Source organism: Aptenodytes patagonicus, chromosome 3 (assembly GCF_965638725.1).
Source record: "Aptenodytes patagonicus chromosome 3, bAptPat1.pri.cur, whole genome shotgun sequence".
Classification (NCBI taxonomy): domain Eukaryota; kingdom Metazoa; phylum Chordata; class Aves; order Sphenisciformes; family Spheniscidae; genus Aptenodytes; species Aptenodytes patagonicus.
The window spans coordinates 98,622,757-98,649,263 of NC_134951.1; the positions used below are offsets into that span (position 1 = coordinate 98,622,757).

A 26,507-nucleotide genomic window follows, 5' to 3' on the forward strand; every position below is an offset into this window, starting at 1 on the left:
TCCTGACAAGTGGTCTGTTATGACTTAGCTCTACTCAGCTCTTGATTTGTACAAAAATCCATAGGGGAAAAAAATGAAAAGAAATAAAGATTGCATTAAGCAAAGTTACATGTAATTCATATTTGGGAATGGAAAGGGGGAGGAAAGATAAAGAATTTTTTTTCCCCAAAATTTCCTCTGCCTTCATGTACCTTTTTATGTGTTCACGTCACCCTTTTCATATTGTATCTTCCATCTTCATTCCCCTGCCTTTAGCTAAATGTTGTGCAGCTCTCTGCCCTTTTGAACTGTCATTAAAACAACGTGTAAGAGACAGCACTGCAGATAAACAGCAATGCGTGTCACCTGGTAAGTTGTACTGTCACTGCAAGGAAAAAGACAAAGCATCATGCACTCAGAATTGAGCAAAACATCTGAAAGTGTAAGAGGGGCTTATTGTTTCACCTAAGTGCAAACCTTAACGGGGAAGGTGCAGCTGGGATGGAACAAGTGTGGTATCTATTGCTAGTGTCGGAGAATGACTGAAAAATGTGATGGCTCCCAGGACACAAACCTCAGCCGGAGGTTTTTGGCTCCTGCAGCTGCGGCTGCATAAGGCAGAGCCGTTTGGTTTCTTTCTGGCAGAGGGATTCATTACTCACACCAAATCATCCCCTCCCTGAGGGAGCTTGTGTAAAGTGCACAGGTATTTTTCATTAGTTGACGTCTCTAGGACCATGTGTTCAAAGCTCTTACAGGCATTAACACTAGGTGCATCTAGCGAAACCTTGGTATTCTGACGGCAAAGCTGGTCAGATACCTCAAATGAAACACATTTTTATTGTTAAAATAAGGGTTTCTGCTAGATCCAGTTTTTTCTTGTCTCTTGTCAGGAAAATTAAAATGAAAGCTATAGCTGTGGGGACCCACAGTGCTCTTCCTCTCCCTGGCACCTGTGAGGGGTGCTCTGCTTCCAGCCATTGCTCTGCTCCTCTACCAAGTTTTCTGCTCTTTTCCCACTCCCCCACAGTCAGCCGCCCCTTCTCCTTGTACACCCCAACCATCCCTTCGCCACTGCAGGGGCTGAAAGCAGGGACAATATGCGGGGAAGGAAGACCGCTGTGGTGAGGGGAGAGAGAGCAAAGTGAATATGATGAATTTAGTGAGCTTTTCTTCCAGCAGGAGAATAACTCCCCAAGTGGCATGATGTATGGTGGGGATGGGGCTGTCACTCCCAAAGCTGTAACATCCACAAAAAGACTGATAGCAACATTTCCATGTTTCCAAATGAAATACTTCTAAAGTTTTCTTTCCATAAACAAACAAAACAACTGTTATGGAGAATTTTCAGCCCGATTCTTGACAGAAACAGATGTTGCAATATTGGAATTTCCCATGGGACAGATATTCCAGGGTTTGTTCCATTTTAAACAAGGCTAGAAAATAAAACTGAGTTGATATATGGTTTGCTTCTTCATAACCGTTGCAGAGGCAGGTGGTTGGAGGGTGTGCTAGACAGATGTTGCACGCTGCTGCAATGACTGTGAGACCAACTAGTGTGGATTTTTTTTTTTTTTTTTAATTAGTTTTTAAATCTGCTCCTTGTTCAATGTAAGGAGCAATCAATTTCTTTGTGGTTCTGTCCCATTATATGGCAGATTAAGGTTTGCTTTGGGTAAACTGAGGCACTAGCTTCAAAATTTCCCCAAGATAACATCTCTTGTTTGGGAACTAGTAAATGTGACCTGATTTGAAATGCAGCCTGCAGCTCTTTTGAGTATATGCCTCCCTGTCATCAACCTTATCCAAGGTTAAGCAGAAGAGATGAAAATGACGGAAGCCAGGAAAACACTTGCAGATCGTGTCCTCAGGGACTCTCTCTAAGTAGGAAGAAGGACTCTGTTTCTATGGCTTTTCCTGGACTCACTTTGCTACCCTAAAAACATGGAAAATTTCTGGACTAGAATCACTTAAAGAGGGATAGAAAACAGGTTTTAACCTAGTGCAGACGTATACAGTTTCACTAATTTAGGAAGCTCAGCCAGCGTGTTAATCCAGTCTTAACTGGGGAGGTATGGGAACCAGCAAACTGTCAGGAGGTGGGTCCCCATGGCTAGCAAAGCTGGAAACATCTCAGCACCATGCAGCTGTAAGGTCACAGCTTGGCCACCTTGAGCTAGAGTGCGATCGTAAGTTCATAGTAAATGCAGGTTCCCAAATGTTTCGTCAAAGCCCTGGCCTTGTTACTGTGACCAGCCACATCCAAGGGGGGCCAAGAAAGAAGAAAGAAGAAAATTGTCTATAGCACAATCCCACATACACACAGTGAAAGCAGTGAGACAGCAAAAAGTCTTACTAGGACTTTGCTCAATACTGCCTTTGATTGCTAGTTGAACAACAGCTAGTGACTCTAAATGGACAGCAGTGAAATAGCAAGGAACGGAGAAATGTGATCGGCCATCGCCACTACAAGGTTGTATGGATTTGGACAGGAAGGTGTAGGACTTTGCCAGTTAGGCACCACTGGAAAAAACACACGTTACAATTCCACGTTGCAGCAACTTAAACCTTACCACTATGTGTGCTAATCAGGCAAAGAAGCAGCTCTGCTTGCCTGCTTCTCTGTGCTACTCTTTGTCATCTTTGGGTTTTTCAAGAAAGACCAGACAGCTTTGATTCCATTCACCTGTAACCTCTAGTTCAGCACCTCAGTGAGCACCTAAAGCTTTGCCTACAGTACAGCTAGCAACAAGAGCAAGATTTATATACTTACAAACTAAGTCTGCTAAGGAAAAGGGAATTTTTTTTTTGTTGTTTGGAGATGCAAAGGCCAAATTCAAAAAGCCTTATACTTCCTAGATACAATGTGTCCTTTAAAGGTGTTAATCTGAAGGTTAAAATCACTTTTTCTGGAGTAAAGCTACATCATTATTATTATTATTTCCTCCTATAAAGTCAAAATATCAACTAAATTTTGCAGGAAGTTTTATGTCAGTGTGCAACTCCCAGGAATATGCCACCTCTGCCCTCCAAAGTGCTATTCCTTTCACTCCACTTGGATAATCAGCATGTTCATAAACCCCAATGAAACCAGTTACAAACACCTGTGTTACCACACAATGAAATACAAAGAAAATTCTAGGAGAAAACCCAAATGGAAGCTGCTTAAGAACAACTAAATAAAAGGATTTACTCTGAAAAATACTCCAGCTCTGGCATAGTTAGCTAATTAAACCACAGCCAATATAATTATCTACCATGAGAGAGCCTGGATGGGGAAAACAAAGAGAAAAGGTGAAACAAACAACAATATTATGTTTTAGTGGGGGAAAAAAAAAAACAAACAACAGCTAAAACCTCATATGCTTCCATTAGGCAGAGTTTGTATAGCACAAGGTCTCGCCACCTCTTCATCCCACTCCAACCTGGTGTTGTACAAAGGTGCAGTACTGAGCCCTGAAATGGGACTGTTGCAGTCCCTCATGCTTTTGTTAACACTATTCACAGGCGTGAATCCTGCTCCCAGTGTTTATTTCATGCTTCCCCTTGCAAACAGTCCTTCACCTCATAAAAGGCGTTAGTGTCCCCGGAGAAAGAAAATAGAATTTAAACTACTAGCCATACATATAGCCTCGTGTCTTCGATGTGGCTCATCTTCCTAAGCAAATCATACAAGAGCCAAGCGTCTATCAGAGGTACTTCTGCACTGTTTTTCTAGCAGAGAGATTGCAGCATCGCTAGTGCCACTGAGGGTGCAGGAGGTTTGTCTGACACTACCCAGAGAAGATGGGGCTGTCACTGCCCTCTGCTCAGCCAGCACCCTGTGACAGCAGCCACCCCAGGCGCTACAAGGCCCTGGACGGGAGGAGCCAGGTTCTGAAGGAGACTCCTTCCATGATGGCCGTTCCTCCTTCCACCTGCTCAGAGAGCGAGGCACTGTCACGTCATTGACTGAAACAGCAACCAGAGAAGGCCGCAAGGATCAAGGGGTGGAGGAGAGAAGCAGGGATCCTCCTGGCTCTATTGCCTGCTCAGCTAACGTGAACATCTGGCTCCCTTTTAGGGAAGGGGAAGAGGCACAGAGAGACAGGATGGTTTCAAGCCAATTACCTTCATTTCTCCTCCCCTCTCCCATTGCCCAATCTTGGCAGCGCTGTCAAATTCCTCCCCATGGCATTCCCAGGCCATGAACCTCTGCACACAGCAGAGAGAAGAGCAGGCACCAGGCTAGTGACCCATCCTTGTCCCAGCGTAACCAAGCTGAAATTCTGCCTCTACATACTCAAATTAGCAAGATTCAAGTTCACGTGGATGCTGCCATTCCAACTCTGCAGTACAACATGCGGGGAGGCTCAGCGATCACTGCTGTGTATCTTTCTCATTCTGCAGCAGCCTTCTGGAGACGAGACGCAGGCGTCCCCCACCCTCCCAGCACCGGCAGAAGGACTGATTCATCAAGCCTGACTCTCTAAGGCAATCTGCCAGACAACAGAGCTACTGGTGGGGTGCCTTGATGCTGTCAGCTGCCCATATGTCTATCGGGCAGCTACTGCCTGTGCAATCCCCACTCTGAGAAAAATTCAGAGCACAGTTTGGGATATCTACATAAGAACCAATTCCACAATTCAAGCCGATTAAATAAACAAATAGATAATTTAAAAAAAAAAAAAAGTTTTGAGTTGAGCAAACAGCTCTTTTATTTGTTTTCTTGTCAAAATGAAGTAAATTATGAGGTAATAAATATATTACAAAATTTAAACCTAGGCAAATTCAAAGTGATGCAGGGGGAAGGGGAGGGAGGACAGATGGGCAAATTCAGCACAAATTCACACCTCGTGCTGGCTGTCTCAAACTGCTCATCTCTGCAAATAAACTAATCTGTAAACCATGAGCAGCTGAACAGAAGGAGGTTATGGTATAGCCTTACCTTGCTGTCTACATGGATTTTTCAGCCACCTTAAAGCACAGCTGTAGCCTTTAGTGGATGAGCTCTTTCCCATCCGAGGATGCCAGGCTAGGTATCTCTCTCTCTTGCCCAGCATCAGTGCATCCCTCTCTGTTTCTGTGGCACACAGGTGATTTTGCTTCCACTCTACAGTGCCCTTCGACAAAAGCTGAAGCCAATTCCCATTTCCTTTCTGGGCAGCATCACTTTGTGGGATTCTTGTCAAATGCTCTGGGACCTGATATGATCGCGCTGTGACTCTGAGACATCAGCAGGGCTGTGGCAATAGGGCAGATCAGCCTGCTGGCTGGGCTGCTTTTTCTCTGCTATGAAAATCAGAACATTTCATTTTAAACATAGAAATTTCTCAATGGCATTATAGTTTCAAGGTTTCTTTAGATTGCAGTACTATCCTGTTATCCCCAGCTAGGACTGGATTACCTTTGTGTTTGGCCCTATTACAGATTATCATGGGTTACAGGGTACATGTCTGTACTGCCCTCATATTAGACTGTAAAACAAGACACGTTTGAGGGAAAAGGGTAATATGACAATGAAATAACCCATATCATGTTTTCAAAGATATCTATTACCTCACATTTTCTTTCCTTACCATTGAAAATTTGAGTTCCATTTCTCCTGTGCCCTTTTAAGAACAAAGAAAGGATACATGACTTCCTTGTAGTACAAGCCTTCATTGAAAACCTACAAGTCCAACACTCAAAAAATTACATGGAGCATGAATCTGGTTTCTGCCTCAAGTTTTAAGTTCCTCAGCTTGTCTGAAATCCTCCTCTTTCATCCTTCCCTGACCAGAGCATTAACACCAAGACTACTCACCATCAACATCTCAATTAAAGCCTCAAAATAGGTTTAAATGATAAACAAATGTTACATTCACCTTGTAATGGATCACCTGAAAAGAATGATTTTTGGTCACTCTGAGGGCATATATTTTGCTCAGAAAATCTGCCTATTATAGGCAAATCCAAAAATAACCAGGCTTGTAAGAGCCAAAGCTAATGAAGACTTTATAATATCATTTATTTAGTCCAGTGTATTCTTCTTTTTTATTTTTCCAGTGCTGTGTCTTTTTCAGTTCTATATTTTTTCAAATGATGAGTCTTAAGTCATTTCTCTAAAGAAACAAGCTGTATCATTGCTATCATATGTTAGGGTTAACCAGTGCAATCATTGTACAAAAAAGTACAGTTTTTCTGAAAATAACCTGAGCATACAAGCAGAAAACCTGGTATGAAAGAGAGAGGGTATAATAGGAAATTCAGAACAAGCAATCAGATAGGTGAGTCTGCAGCTACGTCAGTGAAATAAGGCATTAGGTTTTAATTGTATTTGTAACTTTGAGTTATTCTCCCCCCTGCCATCCTCCTTGTCCTGTCTCATGTATTTGATAGATAAAATAGTCCTACATAAAAAATTAAACATCATAATAAAGAATGCCCACAGTCAGAACTCAACTGGTCAGCGCTGAGAGACAAGGAGTATTAGGAACCTGCTGCAGGAGGAGCAGGTGCCTTCCTCCAAGTACCTCCTACCAAAAATCTAAAACAAAGACAACTTTGAAATGGGTAAAAAGGCTTCCTGTGACTTCGCGGGGGGGCTGTACTGGGTAGGGTGTCAGATGGCTGGGGAGGCAGGAGCTGTCAAGGCACCCTGTTTCACCTACCCACAGCCTGGAGCCTGCACGTGAGCAAGTGGGAGCTAAGTTAAGCAGAATGATCTCAAACTGGCAAGGCAAATTTTAGGAACTCAGTATGTTTTAGGAATATAATACGCTTTTAAGCTTTTCTTTTTTATTTATAACTCTCTTGCAAAACACCTGTGGATAAAAATAAATCATCCTCTCCTTCAAGCAGGTAGTTTTCAGCCACTACTTCTACTATATAGTCACCACTTGCAGGAGATTTCTTAGCAGTCTGGGGATTACCTGGGTTGCTGGTTTCCCAGTTAAAATGAAGCATGAAGTGAGGGGAGGGAGGAAGTTCTCAGATACAGATTTAGAAAGGCTAGGAATAGTTGTCATGCTCTGTGGTCACTGATACTTTTTCCATGTCTCCTAAAAGGACCCAGGTGCCAGTAGCTGTGACCCAAAATAAGGAAGGGATTAGAGTGGATCTCTGACACCATCTGGAACTCAACGGATCAGCACTGGAGAGACAAGGAGTATTGGGAACCTGCTGCAGGCACCACCTGAAGAAGTGAAAACTCAGACATCAAGTGGAGCATCTTGGGTGCTTAAATGTGTATTACATATACAAACTATGGAGGAAATCAAGCCTCATTGTTTTCATTATTCCTTTAAGGAGATGACACAACACTGTTGTAGAGGTACATGCTTACAGCGAAGCCCTGATCTGAGTTTGATACTATTGAAGGTGCCTTTCCCAAGTCAAACAGATTTATAACCTATATTTAACAAGAGTAACAACACCAAGAATGCTATATTTTCTCCACAAATCATGACATTATGAGGGAAAATTTTCAGATTTGAAATATGAGGAAGGACTTTATTAGGAACACATTGAAAGCTAAATCAGTACTACTCCCAGCTCTGATTCTGTAGGCATGTTGTTTCTTCCACTGGCTTACCAAATTACCTTGAGCAAACTATTTAACTTCCTTCTTCCTCCATCTGCCTCTCTAGAAAATAATGGTAAACCCTAAAATGCAAGATTTTCAGGCTGAACCAAAGCCCATCAAAGTCAATGGTGGCTACTCATTTCTGAGGGCTTTGAGTCAAGCCTTCAGTCAAGCATTTGATCAGTTAATATTTGTAACTATCAGTGCTATTGTTACTTTGCATGACTACGAATGACATGGGAGGTTGTTACTGTTAAGCAGTCAGCAAGTGGCAACAGGTTTTTTTGCACAGAGCAGCACATGAACTGCTATAAATCTGCCCTGGATTTGAAATAGGAAATATAGTTGTAACTGTGCAGCTGTGTGCTGGCTTCTTAATATTCAGGAACAGTGTGAATCTGAGTATGTTAAAACTTTTCATTTAGACACCAAATTGTTGACTCACCTGAAGCTTAATCAAAATCTTATTTCAATAGTTCATTTTGGCATCAGATGTGTAGCTCGTTATTGCAATGACCGGTGGGGACAGCTCCTGGCATTTGGGTTCAGAGCAGCTGAGAGAGAGGATGTGGCAGATGTTATGGGCAAGCATTAGCTCATCCTGAATACCCCTCAAGTAAAAATGCTGAGCCTTGGATGAGCTAAATAGACAATTAGCAGCACAGATAAAATGGGTGTACTGCTGTCTTATGCTGAAAGTCGATTCTGGTTTCCTTTCTGCCCTGTGCAACACTGTTGGCTGTGGTGGGGTTACTTCCCAGCAGCACAACAGGGGCTGAGACGAGAATCAGGCTCTTTGCCTTTGTATTCAGCTCCTGAGGCAGAGCTTGGGGGTAGAGCTGTAGCATGCAATCTCTCCACATACCTCACTAAATGTTATTTGACAGTTGTTAAACTTCGGAGGAAATGGGAATGCCTCCAAGCCAGAGAGAGGTGCTGTCCTGCCCTTCTCTGCTCTGCTGGGGCACTGTGGCTTAGGCAGCAGTAATGCAAATGCCCTCTCACATGCCCTCACATACTTATCACATACTCACATAAAAGGACATACCTCCTGTAGAGATAAGTGGCCATTATCAAGCAAAAAAATATTGTTCTGGGTAGTGATTGCATGGTCTGCCTCTGCTCATGATGAACTGGACTGGCTCTGACCAATGGATTTCTCATCAGTGTCTGTATAAGCCTCAGGTGGATGACAGTTTGTCACAATAATCTAGGACAACTTTAGTGACAATACTAAGATGTACATCTGTTTTCCTTTATTTCTTGTTTATTTTTATTATATTCATATTTATTTCATAATTTATATTTCTATTTTCCACTTCATTATCTGGCAAAATTTTTGTCATTTTCACCACATTTTCTTTCTTATTTTTCAAAGATTTCTCATATTGTGAAGGGAAAAAAAAGAAGAAAAAACCAAACACAAGCAAACAAACAAAAAATAACCCTAAAATACCCTTTGTACCTGTGCTTCTCCCATTAAGAGAGACAAAATAAAAAGTCTAGATGAAAATTGTTTCAGCAGAAGCGAATAAAACCCCACAGTCCCAGAATACATGCTTCTGTGAAGCATCTTCTTCATTATGTCCGATCCCTTTCAGCAAGCTTGCACTTGCTGAGGGTCTTCTAGAAGTCAATGTACGCTACTGCTGCAAACCCCTCTCAAATGGCCTGAAGTACCAAATGTCCGTGTCAAACTTTCCTGTGCTCTGCTTATATAAATTTTTCTTCCCTTTGGGACTGTGACTTCACATTTTTATTTTTATACAATTTCTGTCTTAACCTGTCAAATACAAATGATTAATACATGATGATTAATGTCTTCATGTGATGTCCTTCCTCCCAGTGGTTGTTTTATTCAGTGTTTACATACCTAAATTCTTTGACCAAATCAAGGTTTGTATCCTGGATACAATGCAACCAGAATATTTTAGCTCATGTGTTGAGGGCGAGGAGGGGTTTTTGCACCAGCTGTGAGCCATGGAAGAAGGTCAGTGCCTAACATGATTGGAGACAAGGGTGGAACTGAAAAAGGGGTAGTAGAGTGGCAAGCATTTACCCATAAGTCTTCATCTGTATGAACCCACTGTCCAAATCACGAGTAAGGATAGATGTTCGGGCCTTTCAGAATAAATTAATACTCTGCCTTTTCTAAAATTACCAGAACTTTTTATTTCTAACTTTCCTCAGAGAGAAGATAATGTAATCACGCTTTACTACAACATCAGGATGTTGAGATTATTTGCCCTAACAGCAACAGGGCAGGGCTTCCTCTGTTTTCAGTCTTTAGCTGGTAGACCTCCACACAATAGTCTTTTGTTGCAAGAAGCATTAGCAATCTAGATGATGCATGACCTGGCGTTCAGTGTGGCACTGCTGTTGGAGAGAACATCCTTATATAACTTAGATATCTATTTCTGAAGTTTGCAACACCTTAGTCATAAAGAATTTTCTTACGGACATGCAATTGCCTAGAAGAGAGCATTGGTATATTTATCCCACTATGCTGTAGGAAATTCAAACTCAGTTAATTACTTCCTACCTAGGTTAAAGTAGCCATAAGTGCAAATGTTGAAATTATTTTTTGCTCGTAAAATGGAGCTGCACTATTACCTGACTGCCAAACTGCAGCTAATATTTAACTGAGAGGTGACAGCATAGCAGTGGTTGGTGGAGTGATCTCTGTTCAGCCAGTCTGTAAAGCACTTGCAGTAAAAGGAGCTGTGTAAATGTAAATCATTATTATATTGTTTAAGTAATCAAATCCATGGCACCATTGTTTAAAAAGACTGGAGATGTGGAGCCATTTATTCATATTTTAATGCTTAGACTGCCTGCTACATAAAATATATATGGAAAAAATAAGCTTTCAGAGATATATAAAATACTTATTTTTCCAGTGCTGAATTTATAAGCTAGGGAGACTGTAGTGCTACAGTAATTCTTAATTTGTACAGTTGTTTTTATCACTCTTAGTATGAAATACCACAAAATAAAACAGACCTAAATCTCTCATAAATCAATGGCAGTGTTGCACTTCAGATGCACATTTTTAAGTGGCTGCATCATTGCTTTAATTCAAAACACAGCCAGCAGGCTCAGTACGACCTGGGAAGTTCAACAAAACACTTGCAAATTTATTCATCTTTTGAAATAGTGGTGAATTTATATATTACACCAATGCCCGATGGCCAAAACTGAGATTTGGTCCCATATCATGTAGGGTGCTCTACACATAAAAAAGACACAATCTCTGTCCCCAGATACCTTACTTGAATTCAAGTGTTGCAGTTATGTAATGCTCCATCTTAATCATTCATGACTACCCCTGTTGCTGCAGACCACACAATGACTTCAAAGCAACAGTCTCCCTAGTCACTTATGTGGGCTCCTGGTTCCACAATATTTTCTAATGTGTTTATCCCTATGAGGCAAGGCAGTGCTGTCACCCCAGGTTACAGATGGGAAACTGAGGCCCAAAGATATTATTTTCCAGATTTTTATATTTCAGTTCAATCCCTTATTCAAATGAATTAAGTATGCTAGTGCCTAAGTTGCTCTGATCATGAGTCTGATGCTCTTAAACGACTAAAACACTTTTGAAAGGAGAGTCTAGACTGAGAAAAATTTACTCTTAACTTTCCCAGGAGCAGGTAGGATTTCTATGATAGAACAGGTCTCCTAGTGTTTGCTCCTTTAATCCTGAGTCTAAGGATGGACATTGCTTTGCAGACCTCTGGTCTTCTTCCATCCCTTTCTCTGTTCGACATTGGTTACTCTTCCTGCATGATTTTCCTTCAAATAAGAAGTGATTTTCAGTTGTGCATTTTGTAACAAACTTCTGGTCTTGGCTAAAAGTGATGGGTACAATACACATTTACTGTCATTGGTGTGTGTTTAGGGGTGATTTATTACAGAAAAGGATGAAAGAATGGAAAAGCTGCTGCATTAAAACCCGCATAACTGTCTAAGCATACCCAAAATCACTTTGCTCTAGCCTTTGCAAATTGTACTGTAGTTTTCTAAAAGAACAGCTACAGATAACTTTTCTTCAGTGATCAGCTCACAGTGTCAAAGGAAGTGCCCACCTGAGTGACACTCATGATTACAGAATCACAGAATGGTTGAGCTTATAAAGAACCTCTGGATGTCATTTCGTCCAACCCTCCCGCTCAAGCAGGGCCACCTAGACCCCGTTGCCCAGGACCATGTCCAGATAGCTTTTGAATGTCTCCAAGAATGGAGACTCCACCACCTCTCTGGGCCACCTGTGCCAGTGCTTAGTCACCATCACAGTAAAAAAGTATTTCCTGATGCTCACATGGAACCTCCTGTGCACCTTCAGATAGTGCCTCTTGTCCTGGCACTGGGCACCACTGAAAGAAGCCTGACTCTGTCTTCTTACACCCTCCCTTCAGATATTTGTACACATTGGTGAGTTCCCCCCTGAGCTTTCCCTTCTCCAGGATGAACAGTCACAGGTCTCCCAGCCTTTCCTCATATGTGAGGTGCTCCAGTTCCTTGATCATCTTAGTGGCTCTTTGCTGGACTCTCTCCAGTACACCCATCTCTCTCTTGTACTGAGGAGCCAGAATTGGACACAGTACTCCAGGTGTGGCCTCACCAGTGCTGAGTAGAGGGGAAGGATCACTTTCCTCAATCTTCTGTCAACTCTTCTCCTAATGCAGCCCAGGATACCATTAGCCTTCTCTATGGCAAGGGCACATTGCTGGCTCATTTTCAATCTCATGTCCACCAGGACCCCCAGGTCCTTTTCTGCAAAGCTTTCTAGCCAGGTGGCCCCAGCATATCTGGTGCATGGGATTATTCCTCCTTAGGGGCAGGACTTGGGATTTCCTTTTGCTGAATCATGGGATTCCTCTCAGCCCATTTCTCCAGGCTGTCGAGGTACCTCTGGATGACAGCATGACACTGGTCTATCAGCCACTCCTAGCAGTTTTGTGTCATCAGCAAAATTGCTGAGGGTACACTCTGCCCCATCATACAGGTCATTAATGAAGTTATTAAATAGGATTGGATGTTAAATAGGTTGTGGACCAGTATTGATTCTTTCAGTATACTGCTAGTTACTGGTCTCCAACTAGACTTCATGCCACTGATCACAACCCTCCTGGCTCAGCCATTTGGCTAGTTTTAAATCCACCTCACTGCTGATCCAGCCCATACTTCATCAGCTTCTCTACAAGGATCTTATGAGAGAGAGAGTGTCAAAAGCCTTAGGGAAGTCAAGGTAGATATCTACTGCTCTTGCCTTGCCTACCAACCTAGTTATTTCATTGTAAAAGGTTATCAGGTTTGTCAAGCATGACTTTGTGAATCCATGCTAATGAATCCCAATCACCTTCTTGTCCATCACATTCCTGGAAATGGTTCCCAGGATTAGTTGCTCCATCACTTTCCCAGGGATTGAGGTGAGGCTGACAGGCCTGTAGTTCCCTGGGTCCTCTTTCTTGTCTGCTTTGAAGATAGGAGTGATATTTGGTTTCCTCCAGTCCTCAGGTATCTTTCCCAAGTGCCATGATTATTCAAAGTTAATGGCCTCGCCCTGACACCAAACCAGATCCCTCAGCACTCGTGGGTGCATCCCATCAGTGCCCATGTATATCCAGTTTGCTGGATCTGAGCAGCATGAACCATGGCTACATGTGCCAGCCAAGGAACCTTATTATGTGACAATAGTTTAAAAAATTTCTTGCAGTTCTCAGAGAAATTTTAATTTCCACTTTAAAAGGGCCTGCTCTCATAATCTGTGTATATGAACAGAAGATATAGATAGCAATTTATTATCTTCTCTCTGTGGCACCTGCTGGCCATGATGTGGCTTCATAATGTTAGCAACAATCTCCATTTTCTCCATCCAGGGTAGCACGGGTTTGAATCGCACAAAGATAAATTGGACAGTTAAGGAGAGTGAAGAGGAAAGAAAAGTTAGAATGAATAAGCAACATAAATCAGAAAAGGGAAAAAATACAAAACAAGAAAAGCAAATAAAATTAAAAAAAAAAAAAAAGGCAAAACAAGCTTTCCTCTCACTGCCTAGAAAGAGAGGAATCCTGGTTCTGTTCCAGGTGAAACAATATCATTATTTTGACAGCAGGATTACTAAAAACAGTGCAAGGACAAGTCAGAGAGAGAAATTGCTCATTGGGAGCACACATAGATCAGTAAAGCAAGGGTGTTCACCTGTGTGTGACACAGGACTCCAGCACAGGCCCCTGTTGTAGGATCTTTTTCAATATGAGCACAGATCAAGGCACAAAAAGGAAGCTCTGAGATACCACTAAGAGTTAAGTGCACGCTCCATTAAAGAAGGAACATTTCCTTCTGCCAATGATGTGGAAAAGGTAATATAGCATGTCACCTCTGAGCAGCCTCAGGTTATTGATTTGGTGCCAATGTTAGGGGCAGTCATTGTCTTCGCAAGTTGACATTGACCAAGCTGCCTCTTTGAGACATTTGCACAAGCTATCACTCCCTCCCTCCAGCTTCTCCTTCTCACTCTGGGAAGCCGTGTGGAAAAGTGCTGATCCAGGACCGTGCTCATTAGATCAGTATCAGAAACATGCATCCTGAATCCACTGAAAGAGATAAAAACCTGCTGCTAGCTTCAGCAATGGCCCTGAGACAGCAATTACAAGGGAAGGTCAGATGGGGGAAACAAACAGTGCTCCTCCTGCTAATCCTCATTATAATGGCACTGGTGTATCCAGAGCCAAACTTCAGATTCTGATACTATTTCAGCCCAGTGAAATCAGGAGGCCCAACAGACAACACTTGCCACTATCTCCCACACCTTTGAATTTTCATGGCGCCACTGCACCCCATCGCGGTCCCCTCTGCACCATCTGCAGCTCTTGCAAGTGGAAGACCACAGCTGGGATGCAAGCAAGAATGGGACTGGTGTCCTCAGTAATGATCAGGAGAGATGTTAATATCAACGGGGAGGGAAGAACAACTTCTTTCACTCTTTCACTATGAGTACAATGTTCATGAAAAATTCTTAGCACAGAAAGCAGGAAACCTTTTGTCTTTTGTGCATACAACATTTCTTACTAGCGAGGCAGGATTCCTTCAAGCTGAGCACAGACAGTGTGCCTGAGTCCTGGCATACCGACGTATCTTAACGTATATTAAGTGCCCATCATTTTAGCAGCTAAGCAGTATCTCATCCCATTTAGCGCATACACAGCATTTTATAGAGCAGAGCACTGTAGAAATCCTTTTCCCTTAGGTTTTTCTACACGCTTATTGCAGTGACATGCATCTGACCAATTAAAGCAAAACAGCTTTAGTTAATTAACTCTAAGGGACTGAGTAGTTCCCTGGCTGAAAGTCATAAGAGCTGGTTTTGATATTATTAGGGCCACTGATTAACTCTCAGAAGCTGGACAGTTCACTTCATCTTCCTATGCTTCATTTTTCCCCGGTGCAAAATGTAGAAAAATAAAATTTGTTTTCTTTGGTGAAGTGCTTTTGAGAGCTGTGAATGAAAAGAGCTATGCATCATCAATGAATCCTCAAAAAGCCCCGATGGGAGATTTATGGAAATAGCACTGTCCTCACTGTGCTTCTGGAAAACTGAGCCACAACCAAGTAAAGCAACAAAGGGTCCAAACCTCACTGAGAGGCAGCAGTGAGGACAGGGTAAGAATTTAGAGTTGCCTGACACCTTGACAGCCACTTGTTCCTCCAGACCAGGCTGGCAAGATGGCTTCTTTCTCTCATTTCTGCCCACGCCACCCGATTCTCACTCCTCCAGCTACTAGATTGCATGTCTTCGCTTCTGCATAATTTGTTTTATTTACCCTGGCCATCCTCCTCCTCAGCAAATCAACACATCCAATCACTTCCAACACCTGACAACCTCCAGTAATGTCTCTTTCTGGTTGCAGGGATGTTCCTGTTCACTGGACCAAATTCACTATATGGTGTCATATGACTATACAGATCCTTCAGAGTATTTTTTCAGACTTCCACTGGGCTCAAGATCTTAAATACTGTTAAGGTTTTTTGCCAAAAGCTTTGCCTTAGGAAAAACTGTCAATAGCATACTTTCTTTCATTCTATTCCTATTACTCTATCATTACTTAGTTTTATCTTATCCTTTCATTCTACTTAACTCCACATAGTTGCAAGTCCCAAAGCCAACACACCAGTTCCACAGTACATTAGCCAGAACAAGGCAAGTAATTTGCACCTGTTTATTGATTTGATTATTTCAAAATATTTTTATAATTGAGGAATGGAAGTTAACAGGACTGAATTTCCTCAGATTTTTTTCGGTATTTGAATAAATAGTCTTTTAAAAAAATGTTCTTTGGACTTGCTTGTCAATATTTCTTCTTTTGGCAAAGAGTGGCTAAGTTTGGAACAGTTAAATAAATCACTTTATTATTTCTGTTCTACAACTGACTGAGATATAAGTATTTACGGCACAAAATTGTGTCCATGCCAACTAAGCATTCAGTTCTGAAAACAACTTTAAAATTAGATTTCATTGTAGGAGAAGGGTGAGTGAAAAACATCACATGAGCATTTACTACATCACATTTTGACTTTCTCAGGTTAATGAAAACTATACTGTGGTAAAGAAGAAAATAGCAAGGACTGTTCTGGTATTTAGAGGATGAGTACCATGACTTGACTGGTGCCTCAGCTCTCACTGCAGGCAGTAGGAGAAGGACAGAGTAGTTTGCAGGCCAGCAGACAGTAACCCCGAGCCTACTGAGGAAATCAATGGCTTTTGACTATGTTTTGGCCAGAGATTGCTCTCAAATTATAGTCAAAACCCAAATCTCATTATTCCTCTACCAGATCCAATTTTTCTTCACTGGCTTCAGGATGCTTGTAAAGCTATATGAGTTTATGTGTTTGTTTCTACTTTGCCCTGAGATTCTAACTTCTGCTGGTAGCTCACATGTATCCAAAGACAGACTTCGGCTCAATGCTTCCGATATCTGATATTGCTGCCTCTGCAATAAAAAGGCAGGAAAGGGTGGTTTCTAGGTATTCATCATTAGCATAAACATACTACATAAATCATTCTTCCAAGATAGAGGGGAAAAAGCAGTAACACTGTTTCCTGTTCTGTTAAGCAGTTTCCTACCCATTTTTAATCCCTAAAATTTATTGCTTCTTTCTTTTTCATGGTTAGGATCACTGCATGAGCGACTTTTTTTACATCATTAAAAGTTGGAGGAGTTGTGAAACTGGAGGAGCGTAATGAACATTCAGGGCTTGCTTTTGAAACTATCTCTATCTCTTCTTGCATTTAATATGGTACAAAACATTAAATGCTCCAAAGTTGTCAGCCATTACAGTTGTGTAAAACAGATGTTAATAAAGTAAGAAACAATCTCTTTCATATAGGTGAAAAATCTCTTGCTAACAACCTCGAATCTTGAATCGCAGAATAATTAGAGTCTGTGTTATGGGTAGACAGCACAAACTTCCTCCCACATTGCTTCCTCTCTCAGTAGTATGTTTCAGTCCCACCTACAGGAGGTGGAAAGGGAAACTTCTGACTTCTAGCCTGTCAAGTTTTTCTTTCTTAGTTAAGCCTAGTAAGGAGGCTACCAACTGCAGTACTATTTTTTCCTAAATTGGAAATTTTATTGGTAAGAGCTGTTGTTAGAGAATGAATACTACAGAGATTTGTAATGTATGACTTAGACAGAAAAGTGATGAACAGACCAACAGATAAACTGACAGACACAACGCAAGTTTATCAGACACCGCTAATGTTACTGGTGGTAGTGGCAGTGCTACCTCAGTTCAAAGTCAAATCAATGACCTAAGAGTAAAGGACTTCATATCCTGCTCTCCTCCCCCTGCCACCATCAGAGGACAAAACAGCAATTGGATTTACCTGTAGATCAGGACTTCATCATCCGAGCAATTATACTGCAGCTGATACATTTTTACCCGAGGGGCTGACTTGCTCACAGTCCACTTGACCAAAGCTGAGGTAGTGGTCACATCTGACACCAGGACAGCCCTTTCTGGTGGGCCTTTTGTTTCCCCTCGATTAGACTTGCTGGAGCTGGTGATGTCCGAGAGCCTGGATTTCGGTGGGGCTGTTCTGCCTGTGCCGTTGCTGAGATGGGGGAGCTGAACAATTGAGAGCTCAATCGTTGCGGTGGATTCTCCAGCAGCGTTGGCTGCTATGCATGTGAAAGTCCCGTAATCCTTGGAGGTGGTGATAAGTATATCTAAGGTGCCATTGTCATAGACAGCTGTCCTTGAAGAGTTCCCGATGAGACGGTCATCGGGGGCCACCCAGTGAATGATGGGGGTGGGATCCCCAATGGCTTTGCATTTCAGTGTGGCAGTTTGCCCTTCTAAAACCAGCAACTTGTGAGTATGCTGTGTAATAAGAGGAGGCTCACAAACAAACTCTTCCTCCCGTACATACCAGAAGTACCTTCCCTTTAGACCAGGAGGAGAAGCACAAGTTTCCATATCGTCATCTCTGTCCAGTCGCCTTAACCACAGTAGCTCGCAGTTGCAATGCAGCGGGTTGCCCCCAAAACTGAGAGACAAAGGTGGAGAAAATGGGGTAACGGCTAATGGAATTACTTGAGATCTGGCAAATATAGGGTCGGGGGGCAGCTTCTGGAGTCTGTTGGATGTTAGATCCAATCTGGCCAATTTCTGAAGATCTGCAAACGTCCCCTCTGTAATATAATCTATCAGATTATGATCCAAACTGAGCTGGTGCAAGTTTATCATCTTCCTTATGGATTCCCAGGGAATGCTTCGGAGGTTATTATAGGAAAGGTCTAAGTCTTCCAATGTCAGCAAAAAATCCTCAAAGGCTTCATCAGAGATGCTGCTTAGCTGGTTGTTGTTTAAAATCAAATGCTGAAGGTTAATTAAGCCTCTCAAAATATCCTCTCCAATGTCAGGCAGCCTGTTGCTGTCCAGATGTAAAGAACGAAGGCTCTCCAAGTCAGTGAAAGAGTAGGGCTGTATGTAACTGATGGTGTTTCTGGACAAAGTAAGGTCAACAAGTCCAGACATATTGGCAAAATCCTGTCGGCTGATATTAATAATAAAGTTGCCCCCAAGTCGGAGTTCAACAGTCCTTCGATCTATGTCTAGCGGTACAAATAGGAGACCCTTGGAGGGACACAAAGTCCCCAGTGACTCAGACAGGTTCTGACAGACACAATATTTGGGACAAGCGTTGACCATGACAGCCATTCCAAACACCAGGATGCTGCAGAGCAATTTTTCCATGGTAAATCACGCAACAGTACCTGCAAGAAATGAAAACAGTTACAAGGAACATCAGCAGTTATGATATAGCTACTTTCCTCTTATGTTTTACCTAACATCTACCTCCAGAGAAACTTCGCAGTACCTCCTCTCAGGAGTCATACCTAAAGTGATCAACATTCTAGGATGGGAACGTTACGTGTTATAGCAACATTTCCCCACATAATGCATTTCTTTCTGAAAAAAAAGTGTTTTTCATTCTAAATCTGAATGGGATAGGAATTGTTAGAGCTTACGCCTGGTAATAGGGTCTTGTGACTACCAATTTTCTCATTACAGTTTTACAATTTTTATTGGGTAGGTGGTAGAGGACAAATCCTGCTGTCAGATTGCATGGCTTACTTAAAACCCTGAAAGATTCCATTTTGAATAGTGCCTCCTTCTTTGACGGTAGAAGCTGTCTTATAGTAATTACATACTGCTGCATAATAATGTGGAATTAGTCTTAGGGTTGAAAGAGCTGATTTTATGGACAAAAATAACTGCATATTTACCCTTCAGTAACATGGTTAGTAATGACCATGTAATTATCTGGCCAGTCCTGCAGCAACTCAGTTCACTTGCCCACCCATAATAAAATTCATGATAGGCAGCATAAGAAGCAGAAATCACTTGCATAATCATCACCTGGATTCACCCTGCGCTCAGCCAACCTATGGGAAGGATGACTTCATCTAGCCCCAAAGAGAAGAGATGCAGGGGAACCCTGTGCTACCTTAGGTTCCTGGTAAGCTTCCTGATGCCCCCGTGCTCACATGCCGCAATCCTTTCTGTTGTAGTGACACTGGGGTTCTCATCTGCATCCACGATCCTCCCTTGCATCCTGCCTATTTCTCTTTGCACCATTATCTCTTTTTTTTTTTTTCAGCTCTCACGTGCTTTTCCAGCTTGAGCTGTAAGGTGTGTGTCTTTGAAGAATAAACAAAATTTTTTTACAGGCTGACTCGGCGGGCAAATTGTGGCTGGGAAAAGTTGCAACTCTGCTTCACGTTTGGGAATATCTTCTTACATAGGTTTGCTGACATTCTTCCCACACATGCAGGATATAGGTAAAATTGTTTTCTTTCTGTTTCTCCCTTGCCCAGGCCCTGCCATCAAGGAGGGTCAAGGAATGGGCAGATCATTCATTTCTAACCCTCATTGTCCCTTTGAGGAAAGGAGCAGGTTGACAAAGAGCTGTATTTTTGTGAGGGATCTCCCAGGCTTTTTCTCCAAGATGGTGTGCCCTAGTCTCCAAACCCCTCACTTGTGGCAGTAGCTACAGGCACAGTTCAGGCTATAATTTCCAATGTGGCCATTTTGCCTCAATTTAACCTACATCACCCCACCATGTAACTTTGCATCATTGTCCTCGGTCCTTGGTATACACCATAACCCTTCTCAATCATGCAGGTGCTCATATGCTTAGCAGGTTTTGGCACCTGCGTTTCAAGAGCAGTCATGGCACAATAAGAGATGAGACACCCTCACGCTTCATCAGTTGCCCCTCCAGTGCCTACGCAGTGGATGACAGACAGTCACCTGTGCCTAAGCTGGTTCTCTTACAGCTGTACACATGATGGGATAATACACGGTGTCTCATAATGACTCCAATAATTAGTACTACGAGGCCAATCAAACTTTAGTAAACATATGATGCAAGAAACATATTTCACAAAAAAGTCACATTGCAATTATTTACACTTCATCACACAGATGAAATGACAGTTGCGCAGATGTTTTATAATAATTAAAAGAAATCTTAAAGGTTAGTTATTAATCCCCCAGTAACACACACCAAACACAAAACAAAATCTACCACATCAGTTATTTTTTTTTAACTCTTTAAACAGGTCTTGCTCCACCTCCCTGTGAAAGGAATGAAAACAAGGGCCCCATGTTTGGGGCTCTGCTCAAAGGTGGATGATTCTTCTCCTCTGTAAGGTGGTTTGGTTTCCCCTCTATAGAATATGTGAGATGACTCAGAAGGAAGGAGCTGTAGAAATGCAAGATGTTATGAGTGCTGAACTATGTATAGTATGTTCTTTATGGCAAGGTTTTCTACATGATGTGATGTTAGTAATTATATACCATTATTACTATTTCATAGGAGAGGAAAGGATTGAAGCATCTGTGTTTGCTGAACTCTGCAAACAAGATGAAAGTGAGATACTTTTAGAAAGGATGGCTTGAGAAGAGTAATCTTACCTTCAATAGTAAATAAAAGGCTCCTGAATAAAATGTTTGGAGATTAGAAAGTATGTTATTGATGCAAATCTGTGGCATACTTAGCAAAGAGCTATAAATATCCCTTACATTATTATCAATTGGTAGTTTACTAACAGGCAATTGGCTTTTTGAATCTTAATTATAATTGTGTTCTGCAGCTTTAATTTAGTGCATTACCCTACCAGCTGAAATGATAAACAAAAAGCAGTTTAAAAGGGGGAGAAATAGATACAGTTAATTAGTAATAAGCCCCTTCATAGCTTCTCCCTCATCTATATTCCCACCCTCTGAATATCTATTCAAAAACGTGAATGCACACTTACGACAGCAGTGTCTCCTTTAAGTGTCCCAATTCTCTAACCACATTTTTTCCGGATGCTGTTAAATATCACAGTGCTTTGGGGAGATGGTTGACTCTAAGCATCAGAGTGAAAAGCGTTTGTAAAAAAAAATGGGGGGAGGAACAGAAGTTAATTACAGAAAATAGGGACTGCAACACCAAGAGGAGGCTGTGAAGCAGGAGATTTAAATGGCAAAGTAAATCCTGATGGGGAAACCATCTGTGGATGGCTTGAAAGTGCATCATCTGCCTGTGTGCGCTTGCATGTGTGCATGAAAAAGACACAGTGAGCACAATATGTGCTTTTACCAGCAGGAGGACAAGTAGTAACAACCGTGCTAGGATGGAAATATCATGGCTGCTGTCATAGAATCATAGAATCATAGAATCATTAAGGCTGGAAAAGACCTCTCAGATCATCGAGTCCAACCGTCAACCCAACACCACCATGCCCACTAAACCATGTCCCTAAGCGCCTCATCTACACGTCTTTTAAATACCTCCAGGGATGGGGACTCAACCACTTCCCTGGGCAGCCTGTTCCAATGTTTAACCACTCTTTCAGTAAAGAAATTTTTCCTCACGTCCAATCTAAACCTCCCCTGGAGCAACTTGAGGCCATTTCCTCTTGTCTTATCGCTTGTTACTTGGGAGAAGAGACCAACACCCACCTGGCTACAACCTCCTTTCAGGTAGTTGTAGAGAGCGATGAGGTCTCCCCTCAGCCTCCTTTTCTCCAGGCTGAACAGTCCCAGTTCCCTCAGCCGCTCCTCATAAGACTTGTTCTCCAGACCCTTCACCAGCTTCGTTGCCCTTCTCTGGACACGCTCCAGCACCTCAACGTCCTTCTTGTAGTGAGGGGCCCAAAACTGAACACAGTATTTGAGGTGCGGCCTCACCAGTGCCAAGGACAGGGGCACGATCACTTCCCTACTCCTGCTGGCCACACTATTTCTGATACAGGCCAGGATGCCATTGGCCTTCTTGGCTGCCTGGGCACACTGCTGGCTCATGTTCAGCCGGCTGTCGACCAACACCCCCAGGTCCTTCTCTGCTGGGCAGCTTTCCAGCCACTCTTCCCCAAGCCTGTAGCGCTGCATGGGGTTGTTGTGGCCAAAGTGCAGGACCCGGCACTTGGCCTTGTTGAACCTCACACAATTGGCCTGGGCCCAGCGATCCAGCCTGTCCAGGTCCCTCTGCAGAGCCTTCCTACCCTCGAGCAGGTCAACACTCCCGCCCAGCTTGGTGTCGTCTGCAAACCTACTGAGAGTGCACTCGATCCCCTCATCCAGATCATCGATAAAGATATTGAACAAGATCGGCCCCAAAACTGAGCCCTGGGGAACACCGCTCGTGACCGGCCGCCAACTGGATGTAACTCCATTCACCACAACTCTCTGGGCCCGGCCGTCCGGCCAGTTTTTGACCCAGCGCAGAGTCCACCTGTCTAAGCCGTGAGCCGCCAGCTTCTCTAGGAGAATGCTGTGGGAGACAGTGTCAAAGGCCTTGCTGAAGTCCAGGTAGACCACATCCACAGCCTTTCCCTCATCCACTAGGCGGGTCACCTGGTCATAGAAGGAGATCAGGTTGGTCAAGCAGGACCTGCCTTTCATGAATCCGTGCTGGCTAGGCCGGATCCCCTGGTTGTCCCGCTCATGCCTTGTGAGCGCCCTCAAGATGAACCGCTCCATAATCTTCCCCGGCACCGAGGTCAGGCTGACAGGCCTGTAGTTCCCCGGATCCTCCTTCCGGCCCTTCTTGTGGATGGGCGTCATACTGGCAAGCCTCCAGTCATCCGGGACCTCCCCCGTTAACCAGGACTGCTGATAAATGATGGAGAGTGGCTTGGCGAGCGCTGTCATTCCAGTTATTGAATGCATTTGAAAGTATTAATGTAAATATTGGTTGTCTGCAGAGGAAATTTCTAACCTTTGTGATCTGTTGCCAGCATCGGTATTTCAAGCTTCTGAGCCTTGGGTTTCTCTACAAGGTAGTCCTGAAGTGACCAGTTCATGACACAGCAAATATGGTACAAACCCAAAGGGCTACCTATAGGACATTAGAGAGAACAGAGGTGGGCAGGGCTCCTTAAGGAGAACATCTGGTGTTTTCATAGGGAAGCTGGTTTTCCTTTTTCTCTCCAGACAAACAAAGCACCTGGGCCACAGATGAGGTAAGAATTCGTGAGTCTGCACAGTTATAACAGTATCTTCTAAAATTTAGACTCTCCTACAAAGTCATGGTAATTGCTAGTTGCCAAGGGGAAGGATGTATAATAAAAATTGTTTTGATTTCAGTTCTGGTAACTTTCATATAAGACAGAAAATAAAGTGTCAAGTTTAGGGTCTGTTTTTGCTGACCAGTTTGCTCACCTTGTTCCCAAAATCTCTTGTGACCTGCAACACCAAGCATTCCATGGGCTACTAATGGTAGTCTTGTGATAAGCTCACCATTCTGATTTACATTTTAAAGGTATCTATCAGCCAGATAAAGTAGATTTCTCACAGCAAGTCAGTAAATCTGGCAGAGTTCCTTTCTCAGCCCAAGATGAAAAATAGCCCCTTTAGTCCTCTTATAACATGGATTGGTATGAATTAATATGTGCAAGAGTCATAAACCTTGGTGGTTTGTATTCAAATTTTCCTCATAAAGATACAACTTCTGAGATTTGGCATCTCATTTCGGGAATGTCTCTGAGGCATTTTTTAATTCTATATTCATTGAGCTTTGCATATAAATTCCAATAACCTTTGCGTACCACAGCACCAAGTACAAGGTAACTGTCAGGCAAATAAGCTATAGCTGCAGCATACAGGCTGGGAAAAAAAAAGACAAAAAAAGGGAGAGGTGGATGGATAGCGGCTCTGATTCTACTGTCTTCAAGTGCCCTGGGACCCAACTTCCAGGGACTGCATGGGTGAGTGCATATACTTTTCTTCAGCTTTGTAGGTGCTGTGGAGGAATTGCATTTTCTTTTCTGGGAGCTGCACTTTTCCTTTTTCTTAACCTTCTCTTATCTCTGTTTTCAGTGAACTTCTGTGACTAGGAAATCTACCCCCCAGCTACAAAGCTTGAAGGACTGCAGCGATGGGTGAAGTTTCATGCATATTCTCTGAAGCAGTTTAATTTAAAATATGCAAAAGGGGATGGGACACTGTCAGGACAAAAATTACTCCTTAATCCCTTGCATTGACAAAAACTGTGTGGGAGAGGTAGGTCTCGTGTAGTCCCTGAGCCGTGCAGGTAGTTTATGCCTAACTCACCAAGGGTTGACTATGGCAGTAAGGAATGTAAATGTCTCAGCATCTGAATCTGTCCTCAGTACTACATACATTGAAACATGGGGGTCCGTCCTACCTGCTCTGTGCTCCCCAGCCCTGGAAGCAGCCCTAGTTTGGTAATATTTAGGAAGAGCTATGCTGAAGAGGTGTATGCCTCCAAATGAAATTGACTCATAGGATGGTCTTAAATGTAAGAACATTTCTCTTATGGTTGCAGTCTTTAAAGAACTGATTGTAACTGGATCCAGAACAGAGGTAAGGATAATCCATAAAAGGCAATTTTCAAGAGGGCTTACTCTGTGAAGGCTGATTTAATCCATCCAACAGATCCCCAAGGAAATAACCCAATATTTTCTTAGGCACGGCTATCTCACACAGGAAGATATTGGTCTCTTTCAGTCTTTCATTGGCAAAACTTGTGTCTATTTGTGTGCATTTTTGGGAAGCTTTTCTTTATTTTTATAATTTTTTCCTGATCTTTCCCTGACGCTAGTAATTTTATTTCTTTTTTAAGTACTAACTTTATCTAATTCCTTTACCATTCCCAAGACTGAAGCAATGCATTTATCAAAAGCCCAAATTATCAATGTAGCTAGTCAGGTGCAGAGCTAGGTCAGATGTAATTCACTTACAACCTGAGCATCCTTGCATCACCAGGCTATGAGTGTGGTGGAACATACATTACTTTACACACCACAAACCTCTATTCACTGTGGGATTTTGGTAGGGGAAGCTCTGACCTCACAGCAGCTTTTCTGCTGAAGTACAGGGCTATAACACTGATGGTGTCTGGCACAGGAACCTCACAGCTTTAATGCAGATAAATGTTTTCATCCTTTCATGTCTCTTAGTTTACTAAGGCATCTCATTTCTTCCATTAAAAGCAGTACTTTCCATACACCTTAAAAGAACAAATCTATATGCTAATGTTCCAGCACAGTTAACCTTTGCAATTAGTCATCTCTTCACATTTCAGGCTACTTAGGCCAAAAAAAGAACATTGGACACTTCTATGAAGGTTTAACATCTGTAATACTTGAAAGACAATAGTAACCCAAAATCTTATCAGACAAATTTCAGAGTCAGTCAAAAATATCAGCACGTTGTTTCTGTTTCACATAGTTAAACTACTAGCAAGTGCTGCTTAGGGGAGCTCTTGAAATACATGGTACAAATTCCCTTCATGAAGCCATTTTCTTGGAGTATATAGACATCACCTGGAAAGGGCATTTTATCATAGAATCATAGAATCATAGAATAGTTTGGGTTGGAAGGGACTTCTAAAGGTCATCTAGTCCAACCCCCCTGCCATGGGCAGGGACACCTTCAACGAGATCAGGCTGCTCAGAGCTCCGTCCAACCTGACCTTGAATGTTTCCAGGGATTGGGGCATCCACCACCTCTCTGGGCAACCTCTTCCAGTGTTTCACCACCGTCCGTGTAAAGAATTTCTTCCTTCTATCTAGTCTAAATCTACCCCCCTTTACTTTAAAGCCATTCCCCCTTGTCCTGTTGCAACAGGCCCTGCTAAAACGTTTGCTGCCATCTTTTTTATAAGCCCCCTTTAAGTACTGAAAGGCTGCAATAAGGTCTTCCCGAAGCCTTCTCTTCTCTAGGCTGAACAACCCCAACTCTCTCAGCCTTTCTTCATAGGAGAGGTGTTACAGCCCTCTGACCATTCTCATGGCCCTCATCTGGACCCGCTCCAACAGGTCCATGTCTGTCTTGTGCTGGGGCCCCCATAGCTAGATGTAGTACTCCAGGTGGGGTCACACCAGAGCAGAGTAGAGCGGCAGAATCACCTCCCTCAACTTGCTGGCCGTGTTTCTTTTGATGCAGCCCAGGATACAAT

The 26,507-nt window shown here is 42.7% G+C and overlaps 1 protein-coding gene across 2 annotated transcripts in view; it reads right to left on the reverse strand.

Moving 5' to 3' along the window:
* Positions 1 to 26,507, reverse strand: part of LRFN2 (leucine rich repeat and fibronectin type III domain containing 2) — a 174,931-nt gene that overhangs the window by 24,314 nt on the left and 124,110 nt on the right. For both annotated transcript variants that reach the window (XM_076334386.1, XM_076334385.1), the window contains one exon: positions 17,415 to 18,807. In XM_076334386.1, the coding sequence (XP_076190501.1) occupies positions 17,415 to 18,787 (1,373 nt within the window). In that variant the 5' untranslated portion in view covers positions 18,788 to 18,807. The remainder of the gene's footprint in view (positions 1 to 17,414; positions 18,808 to 26,507) is intronic.